Source organism: Rutilus rutilus, assembly GCF_951802725.1.
Source record: "Rutilus rutilus genome assembly, chromosome: 22".
Taxonomy (NCBI): domain Eukaryota; kingdom Metazoa; phylum Chordata; class Actinopteri; order Cypriniformes; family Leuciscidae; genus Rutilus; species Rutilus rutilus.
Window position 1 is genome coordinate 13117582 of NC_140227.1, and position 16648 is coordinate 13134229.

Sequence of the window (16648 nt, forward strand, 5' to 3'; positions counted from 1 at the left end):
TAAAACCAGATCATCTCATGAGGGTACGTTTACACGACAACGATATGCTTAAAACAGAGAAGTTTATCCTTTGAGGTTTCCGCATACAGTCGACACCATTGTCAAAACGATCCCCATTCACACGGATCCGTGAAAACGCGCTGTATTCTGCTGCCAGGCCATTAGATGGTGATGAAACACTATAGACTGAACACGTATACGCATGTGCATGACGTCATCGTCTTCGGAGATTCACGTTTTTGTTGTTTACATGGAGACCGTTTTCAAAAACTTGCACTTTGAAACTTGAAAACTTTGCGCTTTCAGGCACCCAAAACACCGTTTTGCATAAAAAGTTTTACGTTTTTAGTTGAAAACGGTGTCGTGTAAACAGCCCCCTGTGAAATGAGCCCATGTGCTTTCATATGGAAAAGAGCAGCTTGGATGTTCTGCTCAGTATCTCTTTTGCCTTTCACTGAAAGATCAGAATTAAAAAATTTTGCTTAAACACCCCTTTAGTAGTCTTCAAACAAGAGTACACTGGAGTACTGCCCATAATGAATTACTGAAGGGAAATGTTGGTTGTTTCCTAGAAGAATGTGGTTTTGCACAAGTTTGACCACCACTTTAGAGAGCAAAAGAGAGGGAGAAACAATCTTGGAGAACATCCTGTTCCTCTAGTAGTGCAATTGTGCAACTGCAGAACAAAAACTGCAAACACATATTTTGTTTATGCTTTTTCAATTCACCAAGGAAATATATGTACGAAACTTTCTTTTCACCCGAGGTAAATACATTCTTTCTCAGCCCCTCCATACATTCCTCATAATATTTACCATAGCTTCACAGCTCTGTCTGACACCTGGACACGAGCCAGGAACGGAGGAGGAACACGTCGCCACGTGCAGGACAGCCTGATGGGGGAGGTAACATGCACGTGCATTTGACGCATTTAACAATTGTCGCCCATTTCAACAGTGTTTACTCATGTGCATGCAGGAATATATCAACGACTCTTAATTCCTGGCCTTTGCCCCTTTTTTTGAGTCATAATTGTCCCCAGATCCAAGTGCAGAATGTTAAATGCAAATAGTTCAAGCACAAGTTTTGCTTTATTATTATTTTATGCTTATTGGACAGCACATTTGCAATGATAATGATAACGCAAATGCTTTGGCTCACGGCTACACGCCTCCTAGTACCACATCAGTGGGAAAAATCTGACTTAATCTATTTGGCAATTTGATTCAGCATAATTTTCGGGAAACGGACAAAGCTCAGTGCTGTCCAAAGAGAACAAAGCGAACAGGCAGCTGGAAATGCAATAAACAACTCAGCCTTCACACGCTCCCAGAACCTCCAAATGTGTTCGAGATATAGTGCAAACCAAAACAAGTGCATTTTAAGTCATAAATGGGCATAAACAAGGTCAAGAAATTTGTTGTTTTTCGTCTGCGCGAATGTCGGGATATTTTTGGAGATTCCCTGACTGTAATAGTAGACTCTTGATCTGCCCCCTTGAGTTTCCTTGGTTTCCATGAAGTCCCCTGCTTCACAGCAAACTGATCCGCCTGTGTGAAGTCAACAAGGGGCTCGCACCCAGATGCACAGCCTTGAACGTCATGTCTCCATGTAAGGAAGCCTCTCTAAGGACAGATAGACGCAAATATCACTGCTGATTTGTTTGTGCAGTGTAATGTAGTTTTGGATTTCCAATGTTTTCTTTTGCTCTCTCTAGACAGATTTGCCTGTTGACATGAGATGAATGTGCCAAAAACATATTTAAGGCATAATTCAATTGCAAACATACCATGTTACTGGTTTGCTTAAAGTTTGATCATCTTTAGCAAAGCTTTTAGGCAGAAACTATTGCCATGTCTTGAGTAACTGAGTGTAGCCTACCTGTTTAACTGGAGTTTTATTTTATACCAAACATACTGTGTACAGATTCATCAGTAGAATACTAGGAAATAAATTCTCTGTTTGCTTTAAAACTTGTTTATCTTCCAAAACTCTAATCTGAGCCTCTGGGTGGTATTCCAGAAAGCAGGTTATGTGACATACCCGGCCCAGTTTTAACCGCGTTTTGACTCTTGTGCTGAGATTCACTGTTTTTTAACACCATTTCAAAGTTAAAAGCAGTAAAAAAAAAAAAAAAAAAAAAACGTATGTCGAAAGCTGAATTATTTTCTATCCCGTGAAGCCACTTCTCGCGTATTTAAACGCAAGGATACCGCGCGCCTCTTACTGTGCAAGATTTACCAACACATGCTATTTCAAATGTTTTCACCATCTTTATAAAAATTTTATAATAACCTTACCTATGTCTACAACTTTTTTGTTTTCGTCAACTTGCCCTTCTGTCTGTGTCACGATCTATGGTCACGATCTAATAGTTAAGGCCCCGCCTACATTTTTCCGTCATCGAGTAGGCCTATCTTATTTGACCCAGTTTAAAAAGTGTTTTGTAAAGAAAAGAACAGGGACGTCAAATCAAAAGGTGAATCAGCAGTGCTGTGGCTGAAACTTCACACAAACACACAGGTATATTGCAGGCTATATATAACATCTACTGTAAAATAGGGCATGTGGCTCTGCAGCCTTGTTTGCTTTTGTTAACCACGAGCTCAAAGGTCTTTAAAGAGAAAAATAAAGATCCTTTGTGATGCGCCTCTGTTTGATTGTGCAGGACGGGTTCTTACTGATACAGTAACGTACAAAAAGCACCATGTGTTATACTTATAGGATCAGGTGACCCTGCAGTGCCATATTTAAATTGTAAAAACTTTTCATGTTTTCCACTAATGGAAAGAATGTAGTTCTACAATGATGTGTGTTTCAATTCCCCTTCTGCAGATACTGTTCTTTCATATGTTCTTAGATTAACTGTTCGGCTGTTCATTCCAGTCAAAACAAGTTTGTTAGTAGGCTAATAGCCTATAATTTTTACTTGTGACTGCTGTTTCTTTAACTTGAACTCCAGTAACCAATCATTAAAGTTGTTAAATTAAAAAAAGAATTAAAAAGAAATTATCCAATAAGTTCAATCAGGCCTATGTGGTGCATGCTGGTGCATGTTTATATAAATTATATATAAATATATAAATGATGTATTGTTATACTTGAATCATAAAATACAATATTAACCTCATCCCCATAAGATTTGTTTCTTGGTATGTTTAATGTTGATTAAGGAGTTATGAAACTGAAAGAAATGGAACCATTTCAGAAAACAACACAGGAGGAAAAAGGACACTCTGTGCCTCAGGCTCCACTTATGTTATATATAGTTAAAGCACAACCCCCATTAAAACTACTGTAGACCTCTGACATTGTCTTGGATGGAAAATCCAATTACATTTCTATGATAAATGATTGTTAATGAGCGATGAATGCACTTTACGAGTAATGCATTTCAAACTAAAACTTTTGCGGCTGGTTTCACAGACAAGGCTAAAGCCAGTCCCAGACTAAAACGCATGTTTGAGCTGTTTTAACTGAAAGAAACTTGCACTGGCATATCTTTAAATATGTCAGAGCCATTGTTTTGTCTCAAGACTCACAACCAGTAATGTTTGAATTACTGAATTACTAAGGCACATTTATAAAAGCTACGCCTGGCTTAGTCTAAGCTTTGTCTGTGAAACCAGGCCTTGCTGTTCTGAAATAAGCTGAAGCAAATATGTTGCTTATACTATTTACTACTATAATTACAAGTAACATTATAAATGTAATATGCTATTAGAATTATTTCCAAAATCATATGAAATAAAACACCACATTCATATGTATTATTTTTATTTTTATTTACTAAAGTGATTAACAAAAAATATACTTGTCACAAATTTCATCAACAACAAAATACATTCATTTGAAATGAGTGCCATAAACAATCACTGTCTTTGAACCTGAAGTTACACTTTTTCATCATTTGGAAATGAAGCAAGTCTGTGGTATTTTTGGAATGTTTTCAAGGACACTTCAGGGAGTCGCAACACTAGGAAAGCTTAATGTGCTTAAAGCTTAATGTGACATTATCCCTGTAGTCGTTCATCGGTATTTAAAAAAAAACACTTTTTTTTTTTTGCATTATTTGTAAAGCTAACTGTCAAGGGCTGCTCTAGCCCTGCATTTCATTACCTCAAGCCACTGGCAAAAATGACAAAAGAAAACTAACATTTTTGCAAAAAGAAAAGTTATCCTTGGTTATACAGACACAGTCAGCCTTGCATTACATTCAGCAAGACAATTAAGACCTTTCAGGTCACAGACTCGACCTCTGTCGAGCCAGATGAAACTTATACCAACATCAAATCGGAGCGGAGATGTTCTTTCCCACTCCGAGGGGGGAGGGAGGAGAATGTGATTTTCTACTTCCAGGATTTACATTGGCAATTTCCCCCACGCTATTCCTTAAAGCTTTAGGTTTTCCCTTTTGCATAGAATTACCTGTGCACACGTGAACATTAAACCATTCTCTTTGGCTTATATCAACATGAAATGTGACGTACAAGATGATACAGTTTTGGGAGAGGACGGCATCACATATGCCTGGCAGACTGCAGCTAGTTAAGAGGGACTCACCTCTCATTCACAGCAAAGAAAGGCACAATGGGTAGTATCTCTGAATGGCTTCCCACCCATAATTCTCTAGTGATCATGCCCAAAATTCCCTGATTCTACATACAAGTGCGACAGGCAGCGAATCGCTAAAGGCACAGAACGGAGTCTGATCGCTCTTTGGGACACAAACACGGGCAGAACCTTTGTTCGCCCCCGGTACTGAATGTCCTCTTTGTTTGATGAAAGCGCTCTGCCTTGCCTAGTCCAGACATCTCCTCCTCTCTCGGCCCACTGCAGGAAGCGCAGATGCGAACGGCTCAAACGAGGAACAAGTACCAATCTCAGTCTCAGAGAGGCATCCAGGAGAACTTAAATCTCAGCTTTTGTTTCAAACATCACGTGATGCTCAGCTTGGCAGAGAGTTCAATAGGTCATGCAACGAGGACGCATGTTGATGGGCTGAGGGTTTGGGTCCACCTGTGATGAGGGAAAAAAAACAAAAAACAGATCAGAACACTTGGAATATGACGCTTTTCGAAAACTATACCAGATTCCTAGAACAGTGGCTTGCAGATGGCTATATTTTCTTATAGACGGGACGGGACAAAACGCTTTTTGTATATTTAGTTGTTAATGTCAAAGGCTGCGCAATGCGCATCCAATCAAACTCAGTATTTTGATGCAAATGAATTTGTTACTTTGAAGTCACTAGCCAAATTAGGAAGATGCCAATTTTGTTCCATTGAGTATAGTCAAATATTTCTATATTTAATGTCTGATTTTAAGATTTTTTTTAACAGAAGCGGTTTCTGCCTCAAAGTAAAAAATAAAAAGGTAACAGAGAATGTTAGAAAATAAGAGTCAAATTGTGAGTTCAATTTGGGGTAATGCAACTTTTCCAAACCATGTTTGTTCGTTCGCTAAGAAATTTTTGGGTCCCTTCTGAAGTATAATCGTGTTTTAAAGTAAAACCGATTGAGACCTGCAGTCTTATATTCAAATATGTTCTTGCACGTAACCGTCTGCTCACCTCGCTGTACACTGGAGGTGGGCGTAATCTAAACTCCTGCACGTAGGCCATGAGGGAGCGCTGCAGTACGCCGCTGAGGTCTTCCTCGGGTTGTCCCGCTGTGGAGTTCTGGACCGCTTCCTCCTCTGTGACAACAGAGCTGTAATCCGGAGGAGCTGTGGAAAAACACAAACAAACAAGACTCAAGGTGAGTGACAGATAATTCACTGTATGCCGTCGCTTTCAGGCTGATGAGAGAGAATGAGACCCAGGGTTGGGCGTTTACTTACGCTCAGGTTGCTCAGGGATGGCCATGCGAAGCCACTCCATGTTCACGCTGTACTGGCTGCTGACGCTAGACGTGCGACTGCCGAACGGATGCAGAGGGATGGTGCCCATCACCAGCGGAAGTTCCAGGGAGAGCTTGGACGTCCCAGGAACGTCAACACACACCTACGAAAATAAGCGAGGTTTAGTAATCATTCAAGCAACTCGGTCAAAAGTTTAGAAGCTCGAAGGTCCAACAAACTCACCCTGAGCATGTACTCTACTTTGATGATGCGACACTGGAGAATGGACGGGCCTACAGGGGGGATTTTGATGGCTCGGCCATGCCAAGTCTCCCTGCGGTTTGCGCCAACTATGTCCCCGCACAACGTGGCCACCACGGCTCGTTTTTGCTTCATGGTGCCTCTGGCAATGAAGGTCTGCGTCTGGGTGATGAAAGCTTTTGGCATCACGGAGCGAGAAGTAGAGTTATCGAATTCAGCGAAGACTGGAATCACTTCACCTGGAGAGTAATAACGAAATGTTAAAGAGTTTCTGCGGTGAGAACCGGAGTACGTCTTAAATGCGACGGTGGGTTCCCGCCCTCACCTGGTGTGTAGCCCTTGCGGTCGATCTTTGCAGTGATTGACACCTGCCCGCAGTTGCGGTACCAGATGCGGGCCATCTTCTCTTTGGTTCCAGCTTGAGATGCCTGAAGTAAAAAGTCTGATTTAGTGCGCATGCAACCAAAATTATGAACAGAAAGTGACAAGGCAACAGATAATCTGAGCGCTTACCAGTAAACTAGGCGTGTTGATGTCAATGGGCTCGATAACCGTGAACTCTTTCTTGATCTTCTTGACGGTGGCCCATGGGCGATGCAGCTTAACCTTCACCCAGTAGCGAATGCTGCCGTGCTTCCCTTCAAAGGATGTCACTAGAGTTCTGACAGACAAAACACTTACATTAACCCTCATTTCCTTGCTAAACTTTCCAAATAAAGCTCTCTGATAACATTTTTATAAGACTAATAAAAACTTCCAACACTTACTCCTCTGGCAGCTGGAAACTGAAAGGGTACTCGTGTCTCCCGGCAGGCAGGACTGTCAGTTCGCCATTATCTGCAGGGGAACAAAGGTAAAGAAACATTATTGCACCACCAATAAATAATAAAACACCATACCAAGGGCAGTAATGTCAAAATTGCTTAATGATGAGACAAAACATTATATCATCTGCTGATACCAGAAATCACGATGATGTCGGTCACAAAAACATTAACCTTCAGGTTGTGTTAGTTATTAAAGGCAAAAGGTTGAACTTTGTCTAAAATGTTTCTCTCATTCAACTTCAGCCTCTTGAATGCTAACTAAATTAGTTTATTCAGCAGCCATAAATACTGCTCACATAATGATTAGTTAACAAATGAACCAAACTGCTGTTATGACATGTTCCAGTTAACTCAAATTAAACCCACACCACACACAATAAAATGTATTATATAAAATGATATGGAAAAATGTTTATGTTTTGAGTGAAGAACAGACAAATCCAATTAAGAATGCAGCTATACTAGCGAATGATTCAATTAAGCTGAATAAGTTAAACTAATCGATTCATGCAACTGTAAAAAGTGGTCTGAATGATTCGTTATCGAGTTCTGTTCTAATCAATCAATCGTCTGGAAGAATTATTAACACTATAACTAAAGACAAGACAATGAACAGTCCACACAAACAGCATAAGAGTAGATTCAGTCGTCTTTCACTTTCATTACACTGAAAAGAATGGCCAGTATGTGTTTTTTAAAACCCCGTCCCACGTGAGAAAGCAAGTCGTGCGGTTTTAGACCGACATAAGGTGAGAAACAACAACATTACTATTAATATTTTGGGGTGAACTCCTTGAAGAGTCTACTCAGCTTGACTAACAGTGGGAAATGGTTTAAACTGGGATGTTTGGACACATCTTAAAATGCGTTTTGGGCATCGAAGACGAGGTCTAATAAGGTTTCCGAGTGCCTCTGGCTGTGAATGACTGACCTGCCTGCAGAAGCACTTCTCTCCGGTTCAGGTACTCCACTTCATCGCTGTAGTTCTGCGTGTACGCGGTGCTGGACCCAGCGCTGCGAGACTCGGTCCAGTGAACTTTAGCGAAACCTTCTGCATGCAACTTCAGCGAGTCGACCTTACTCTCCGCCGAGAGATCGAGCACAACCTTCCCTGAGACAACATCTCCACTGCTGAACACCGGAGGACAGTCCATCTCCGGAGAATCAAACACGATGTCGAACTTTTTCAACTTGTCGAAAATCATCTTTGGTCTTGCAAAAGTTTTCCCAAGTGCAGCCCTTTAAAATATGTCGCCTTCAGACGTGTAAAGTCAAACAAAGAGCGAGGGTGCGTTCAAGTGCAAGGAAGCTGTTCTTCCTTCAGTTTCAAAACAAAACTGAAGCTGTGCATGTTCCTTGCTCGGCCTTTAACTCGTGTGGGCGGTCTTACTGATTTTATTATGTAAGGCCTATGGCAGGAATCGCTGCCTGCTCATAAACATCTTAACTGGGTGTGGATGGAGAGCTCGGATGATTGATGCTTACAGGTTCTTCTTAGACAAAAACAAGCTGACTGAGCATGCCCGAACCATGAGGAACCTCCCCGTGAAGAAGTTCAGCAAAAACAAAAACGGGTTCATTCTTTACGCTTCTGCTACTTTCTTGTCAATCATTTTTATGAAATATGCGCAAATGTGAACTTCATTTGCACAATATATATATATATAAATAAATAATGATTTAAAAGTAAATCATTTTAGTCTCTCTAGAAAGTGACACTACAACAAGAATATGAATTGCAAACTTAAGTATTTGCCGAAAGGTGGTCAAACAAAAGTGCAAACACACTTTTCTGAGACGGTTAAAGAGCAAAACAAGTTGTTTCTTTGTTGCCAGTAGAAATAAGTTCACGCGTCGCCCTCTTGTGGAGGATTCGCGACACTAGTTTTAAGGACTCGTACAGTTGTCCGTGTGGTTCTTTCTCCCTCTAGTGGTGTTAAATGGAAATTACTACGTGAGGACTGTCACGTCTGTGCTGTCAAGAAACAAGCTGTTTATTTAGATAACGATAAGCAACCCAGGTCATACAATTTCTTAAACTGACACTGCGGTATGTAATCACGTAGGCTACCAAAACTATGCCTTATATCCGCAACTATGGTAAAAGCATGTGCCGTTTATGGTTGTTCATTAGCCTACCGTTGCCAAGTCATATAAAGGCATGGAGCCAGATGATTGATACGTAAACAAATGGGGAAAAAAAAAAACTATTTTAAAAACAAAAATACATAACATTTGTTGCCAATCTATTTTTGATATGACACAATAACCAATTTTAATCTGCAGATAACCACAAATATTGGCCGATTAATTTACCCTCAGATACAAGTCAGTTTCTGAAATGGATATTAGTAATTTTATTCCCTAAAGGACTGTCATTGTCAGTTGTGATATCTGACAAAAAAAAAGAAAAAAAAGAATTGCACCAAAAGCCCTGGTCAGCTGATTTGACTGACAAAATGCAATGAGAGCGCAAATAGTCAAATGTACAATTTATTTATAAACAAAATTGTATATATAAAAAAAAAATATATATATATTAAATGTATAAAATATGTCGCAAAACAAATGATTTTAATAATGTAAATATATATATATATATATATATATATATATATATATATATATATATATATATATATATATCTCATTACAGTGAATTAAATATTAATTTAACGGTTGTCGAAATTATATTGTCTATTCATACCGTTGTATCATTTCAATTGTTAGCAACAATCGAGAGGATTTGAGGTGGGACTGGATAAAAATTAACATTTTAAGATGTATACAGATAGACACCCACATTTTATGCATTTAAAACTAGCTACTTTACATACAACAGATCTCACATTGTGATATCATATTGTACTGTATTCATGGAAATTGACAAGCTGATGAAATGAAGGTCATAACATCTTTATCATGTTATATTAAGTTAAGTATAAGAGCCGTAAATCATAACCAGATTACCTGTAAATCGCTATGTTCTATTAACATCAACCCATAAGTGGCATTTATTGAATTTCATTTTAATGACAATAGCAGTGCTTTTATCACCTTTCTGAGAGGCATTTGGCTTGAGTAGTGCAGTTGGTCGTGTGTGTATTCCACCCAAACAGTTGAATAATTAACCACATCACACACTTGCTCAGCATTATCACTCCTGTGCCAGCTGTTAAAGGTCAGGAAGAAGAACCTGGGCCCAGAGTAATCAACACAACCTCTCCTGCACTTAAGAGCTTTAAAGCCTTAAAGGGACAGTTCACCATTTACTCACCCTCTATTATTACAAACCTGTATGGCTTACTTTCATTGTCATTTTCTATTATTCCCAATAATGTTGACCTGAAGATGTTCAAACACAGAACGTTCCCCAAACATTCACATATGGTTCCCATTTGGTTATTTTTTGGGAACCAAATGAGAACGTTCTGGGAACATATGCCTACTGGGAATGTTAGAGGAACATCCTCCAAACAGGGAATGTTTTATTTACGTAAAGAAAACTTTCCTGGCTATCCAACAGAAAATGTTCGGAGGTCTGTTCTGGGAACCAGAAACTATGTTTCCCAGAATGTTGCCATACTTTATGATAGTGAGGAAACCCAGTATTGTGTTGTGTACGTCGTTATTAATGATAACACTGATATCTGCCCTAACTGATTGTGGATTCCCGTCAAATAATACATACGAGAAGCAGCGAAATAAAGCTTTTTCGTTCACAATTCAGACTGATTAATCTGGTTCTACTGTTCTATGGTTACAGCCATTCACAGCTATAAATAACAACTAAAGCTTTCGTTTCTTACTTTTTTTCCCAGATGATATGGAATATTCTGCACGAGTTTTATGATTTTTAAAGATACACAGATAAGATACGACAAGCATTGTCAGTTACCATTCATTTCAAGTTCATTTTTCTTTTTGCGTTGCACAGATAAAAAATAAATAAATAAAAACTCAAACGGGTTTTTAATTTTTGAGTGAACCATATAGCCTACCTTTAAATATCTAGTGAGTGGATAAATCCATGCAAACCCACCTCGGATAAGGTGCCGTCTCTTCCTGAAATAAGTTGTCTTGGATGTGTAGTCGTTATAAACGGTGTTCACGCCGACACTGCGGTTTTCCAGCCAGTGGGCTGTGGCGACCCCTCTTCCCAGCACTCTCATGGCTCGGACTTTGATTTCCCGGTTGAGCTCCAGGACCACCACGCCAGTGATCATCTCTCCACTGCTGTACACGGTATTATCCGGACCGTCCAGCTCAAGAGCAAAGAGTTTGAAGCTTTGGAAAGCCATAACTATGAAGCACAGAATATAGAGTTTAAACCAAAATAATAATCGATGTGTGCATCTCTTGAGATTAGACACGTTTTTAAATCATCCTTCATTTGAAGATATCAAGATGCAAATATACGTTAGCCTATTTAATTCAAACGCCGTTACAGTCATTAAAGTTTAGTTAACCAGTTAAAAACGTTACTAAGTTACATAGGTGACAATACAGCAAGGTCAAAACAAGAGGAACGTACCTTTCACTTTTAAAAACCACAAACTGCGTGCAAGTCACAACACAGCGAGAGTAAGTTAAATGTACAAGGTCTGTTGTTTGGGGACTGCCCAAGTTCGATTGTGCACCAATAAGAACCAGACACACGCCTATTTGGGGTTATAACCACGCCCATTCTCTGACGTAAACATGCCTCTGAGCAGATGTTTTGGACAAGTGTATAATAACGGGTCTTCTTCGCATTGCGTTTCTTTTCACAGGCTGTTCCTGTGATGACGCGTTTTAACAGTCATCATCAGCATCGTAAATCCTGAAAGTTTATATATATATATATATATGTACATTTATAACATTTGCATCACATTAAAATAGCGATTATGGCAGTGACCGTAAAAATGACATCATTCTCTCTTCTCACTGCCATTATCAGTGTCTGTTTTTTTCCCTCTTTTTGAAAGTTGTGAAAACACTATTGTGGAGTTTTTCTTTTGCTATATGAGCAAGCAACACACAAAAATATATTTAATGTAATATTTAGTCTGTCATTCACCGCGTTCAAATTTTACCCCAACTAGGACGACTTCCGCTTCCGAGAAACCCGGAAATGTGAAAAGGGTCTATAGGAAATAACTAATGTTGTTAATCGATATGTTTGTCTTTCTAAATAATTTTAACATTTTGTGTTTGTTGTTGTAATGCTGCCGGGATTAAGTGGGGTTCAGGCGTCTGACGGCCTTTTCTTTTCTTTTTTAACCGGTAACGTTAAAGGGTAACTAAACCCTAAAACAACTTTTTTTAGTTAATGATCTGTAAGACTGGGGCTTTATTAATACTGTTCATTGATTGAAGTAAAAAAATTTGGGTATAAAGTGTTTTAATTCTACAATAGATGGTGTCAAAACGTCTGAGTGCTGCCCTCTTCAGGTTGAACGGTGGCTACTGCAGTTGAATTTTCCTATTGGAAGTTGTGGTGCCCCGTGACGTAAGAGGGCACCAGGTAACCACGCCCTTGCCTACAGAGAGACGGGTCTCAGGTGCACGCTCATAGTGTATTATAGAACTGACCCCCTCCAAACATCACTAAAAATGAAATGTTGAACTGGTGTTTATGTAAAAAAAAATCTCAAGTTCAAGGTTACAACTTGTAACAGGAGTAGAGTTTGTGTTTGTTTTGAGTGCGAGAATGTAAGGTTGAGTTCGACACGGCACTATCACTCCAACATATGGTTTGATAACACACAGGCTCTGTTTAAATACAGGTAGAGGATCATGCCACTTTAGTACACAAACACAGACCTACACTGGCAGACAGCAGCATATTTTACTGGGAAACCTCTGGCACTCTCCCATGATATTTTACACATTGGTCCAAATGTGCTGTTTGAGGTCAGTGAGTTAGTCGCCGTCTGACACACTTCTTGTAGTCATTAATACCATGAGCTCTGGGGATTGCCATTTAACCTTGAGCTTACACACACACACTTATTTGATCTGTAAGTAGGACATGTTCTGTTGCCATAACACACCACAAAGCACTCTTTTATGCTGATAAAACTTTTCACACTCGTGGTTATGGAGGTAATGATGTTGTGTGCCAAATCTTGATGTGATTTTGAAAGGACATATCACTCTTAGAAGAAAAGGTTCTATATAGAACCCTGTAAGGTTCTTGACTAATTGATCATTTTATGGATTTAGTTCTAATTAATTAATTTGTATATTTTATTCAGTTTTATGACCTATACAGTTCATTAAAATATTTTATCACTAAAAAAGAAATACAAATTTTGGGATAGTTCACACAAAAATGAAAGTACTCCCCCCTCAAGTTGTTTCAAAGCTGTATGAATTTCGTTCTTCTACTGAACACAAAATAAGATATTTTGAAGAATGTCAGTAACCAAACAGTTGATGGACCCCATTGATTTCCATAATATATATATATATTTTTTAATACTATGGAAGTCAATTGGGCCCATCAACTGTTTGGTTACCCATATTCTTCAAAATATCTTCTTTTATGTTAAACAGATAAAAGACACTTTGGAACATCTAGAGGGTGAGTAAATGACAGAATCGTAATTTTTGGGCAAACTATCCCTTTTAGGAGAAATGTACTAAATGTTTGCATAATACTTTTGTGTTTAACAGGTTATTTAATTTTTTAAGCGATGAACTTACGAGCCGTAGGTTCTATACATGAAGCGATATACAGGACCCTTTAAGGTTCTATAATGAGCGTACATAGAAAAAAGTGATGCTTTGAAAGTTTTTAATATTTAAAGTCAAAAGCAAAAAGGTCTGCACAAATATTCCTATTCTATTTTCATGGTAGTCTGTGTGAATTACCAAGTGTTTTTCATTAAACATAATCAACAAACTCAAGTCCATCATTAAATAATAACAAATAGTAATTGTTTCTATTTGCTCTTATTTTATGATGGAGTGGAGATGGATTTTGTAGATTGTGTTTAATTTTCCTGTGCTAAGACTTGAATAAATCATACATTTGATTAGAGACCTTTTTTTGTAAATGTAATTTATATGTTTTTCAACTTAAAATAGCATATGGCTGATGTGTTGTAGGGGTGGGTTGTCCAGGTATGCCTTGCAGTAGGGCTTGGTCACAAAAACTTCGTTGTGGGTTGTCCTGAAGTCATGTCTGCTGTGCTCGGGCCTGATATGACTGTATTTAACCTAGAAAGAGAGTAGTACAAGGTCAAGATCAGCTCTAAAACTTAGTAAATTATATCAAACTTACGTCAAAGAACTAGCAGAGACGAACTAGCACGTCGGCTGCATCTGGGCAAAAAAGTTAAGCTTAAACATTCTGCAAAAACTACAGCTGATGGCCAACTAGCATGTACATTCTGCGCCTGTGTGAGAGATAATAACCATCCACAACAGAAGACGACAGTAGTCTGTATTCGTCGTTCAAAAAAAGGGAACGTGAACTAGGAATGTGAATATATGAACCGTAAACAAAGCAGCGCTCCCTTACAATTTTGACTGTCAGCTTGGTGTGTCCTGGCCCTTAAGGTTGTTGGCAAGGTAACTGAACAACTATTATACTGTACAACCCCCCAAAACTGGGAAAACAGTTCCAGTTTTATGGAGACTTTAAGTAAATTACTTATCACATGTTTTTAACCAAACTTTAGCACCACCAGGAGAGCCAAGGCCCATCTCACAGCTCAAGACAGTGTAAAAACAGACCAATGTCTATGTTTGCTTTTCATGGACTGCAGAATAAATGTGAAAGCAGTGAGCTGGAGTTTATCTGCTGTGAAATGTCAATATTTTACCTGCTGAAGCTGGCTAGGGCTCAGTTCCTGTCTTCTAGAGTTCAGGGGGACAAAATCTGTATGCGTAGTTGAAAGCATCCGATCTGGCTCTAAAAAATAAGAAGATCAGAGAAATATTTGATATTAATAAATATTATATTACAGAGATCATTGAAAAATGTATGTTATTTTTGGAGTATATTTAAATTTTTAATGAATATTATTTAACATTTTATTTTGGTAGGTAACCTAAAATATTCTTGATGTAGTAATATTTAAATTTGAACTTGAAAAAATAATAATATACATACATATATATACATATACATACACATATATATATATATATATATATATATATATATATATATATATATATATATATATATATATATATATATATATATATATAAGGCTGAATCAACCTGACAATATCTAATGTGAGCAGGACATTTTAGGTGACTATTCAATGTTAAAATGCAGGTTAGTAACCCAAAAGTACCTTGCTCACGCAGCATATTGCTGGATGGGTAGATGGTTGGCTTGGGACGGTCCACTTCTTTTGGTGGGAACTGCTCCTGTGATGTTGTGCTGAAGAAACATCCAGCCAGTTCAGGCCGCACGAATTTTACATCGCTCAAAGTCCTGAGAGCAGATCCGTCCACATGCTTTGGGAACTGATTGCGGTCTATCTGATAACAAAAACTCTGCTCAGTTAGGAAAGACACACTTTGTATTTAGATCTTCAAGCATGAGGCAAGATGCAACAGGTCACACCTTTGGGAAGAAGCACTGGTTTGTTGTTGACAGTCTCTCCTGGTTGCCCACAAGTTTCTCTCCTTGGAACGTGAATAGGGCCTGGTGAAAACAAACATGAGGTAAAGTTTTAAAAAAGTGATACACTTGATTTATATGTCATTGATTTATATGTTTTTGTTGATGATTAAGTCTACATGAAATTCACAAAAGTTAGTCAGGAATATTTGAAATGGCACCATCTGCTGGATCATGCTGTGCTTTTACCCTTAACACACACAAAAAGCCCAGTGAACAGATAAAACCAGCTATGCATTTTTTGAAAAGAGAGTCCCAACTCTGAATACTATATAGGCACTGAAGCAGGCCAATACAAGTGTTAGATCAGGGGACTTTAAACCCTCAAATATGATGATGATACCTTGTAATGAATATACTTTAAAGGTAGCTATAGTTTCTCACATATAAAGAAATTACAATGAAATAATAAAGAAAATACTTCTGAATTAATGTCATGATTTTCAGTATTTAAAAAGCAGAATTAAAAATGAATGATAATAAATAAATGATGACAAAATTAAACCATTAATTAAAAAATAATAATCTGAAAATGCATTAAAATATTACATTTATTTAAAATATTAAGGTAATGCTTTAGATTGTTTATAGTTTAAATAGTTGAAGAACATTATACAGCATAACAAAAAATACATGGTATACAATTATTGTACATACCACATTTGTGTGCACGAAATTCCTCAGATGAGGTTGTTGTCCATTTTTCATCAGCAAGTTCCCGGAGGTTGATGGACCGGTATGAAGGTAAAAGAGTAGAAAAACTCGAGAGCACGTAGATGTGAATTTGAGAAATTGTACAATAAATATTCGTTCTTGTACGTGAACATTTACACTCACTGCTCTAATGTGAAAACCTGTAAAATAAAAATCTGAAGTTGAATGTTGAAATTTGCACTCGCAGACAATAGTCACAAACCTGTATTCTGAATTTGAAGCAGGAGACAAGTAGTCACAAATGTGTAAAAAGCCATTCACAGAAATACAATGACAGACACACTTGTAATATATATTTGCATGTATTCTTACATTCACATTCGCAGTACAACCTCAATAAGGCACTTGTAACTTCTCAAATCTGTCACTGCAATT

The 16648-nt window shown here is 38.1% G+C and overlaps 2 protein-coding genes across 3 annotated transcripts; both read right to left on the bottom strand.

The window, feature by feature from the left end:
- Positions 1–3760: 3760 nt before the first annotated feature.
- Positions 3761–11545, bottom strand: arrdc2 (arrestin domain containing 2). Of its 2 annotated transcripts, XM_084396097.1 has the most exons (9): positions 11464–11545; positions 10972–11232; positions 6870–6939; positions 6616–6763; positions 6428–6530; positions 6085–6341; positions 5842–6004; positions 5573–5727; positions 3761–5019 (listed from the first exon to the last, which is right to left on the bottom strand). In XM_084396097.1, the coding sequence occupies exons 2-9, from the start codon at positions 11228–11230 to the stop codon at positions 4966–4968; spliced, it is 1209 nt and encodes a 402-aa protein (XP_084252223.1). In that variant the 5' UTR covers positions 11231–11232; positions 11464–11545; the 3' UTR covers positions 3761–4965. The 2 variants fall into 2 exon arrangements, with proteins under 2 accessions (XP_084252223.1, XP_084252222.1); XM_084396096.1 differs by lacking the exons at positions 10972–11232; positions 11464–11545 and adding an exon at positions 7861–8384.
- A 2152-nt stretch (positions 11546–13697) lies between these two features.
- On the bottom strand, positions 13698–16311 carry LOC311281512 (uncharacterized protein). Its single transcript, XM_084394514.1, has 5 exons — positions 16217–16311; positions 15503–15583; positions 15228–15417; positions 14747–14835; positions 13698–14138 (listed from the first exon to the last, which is right to left on the bottom strand). Exons 1-5 carry the CDS (start codon positions 16265–16267, stop codon positions 13998–14000), a joined length of 552 nt encoding a protein of 183 aa, XP_084250640.1. The 5' UTR covers positions 16268–16311; the 3' UTR covers positions 13698–13997.
- Positions 16312–16648: the final 337 nt, after the last annotated feature.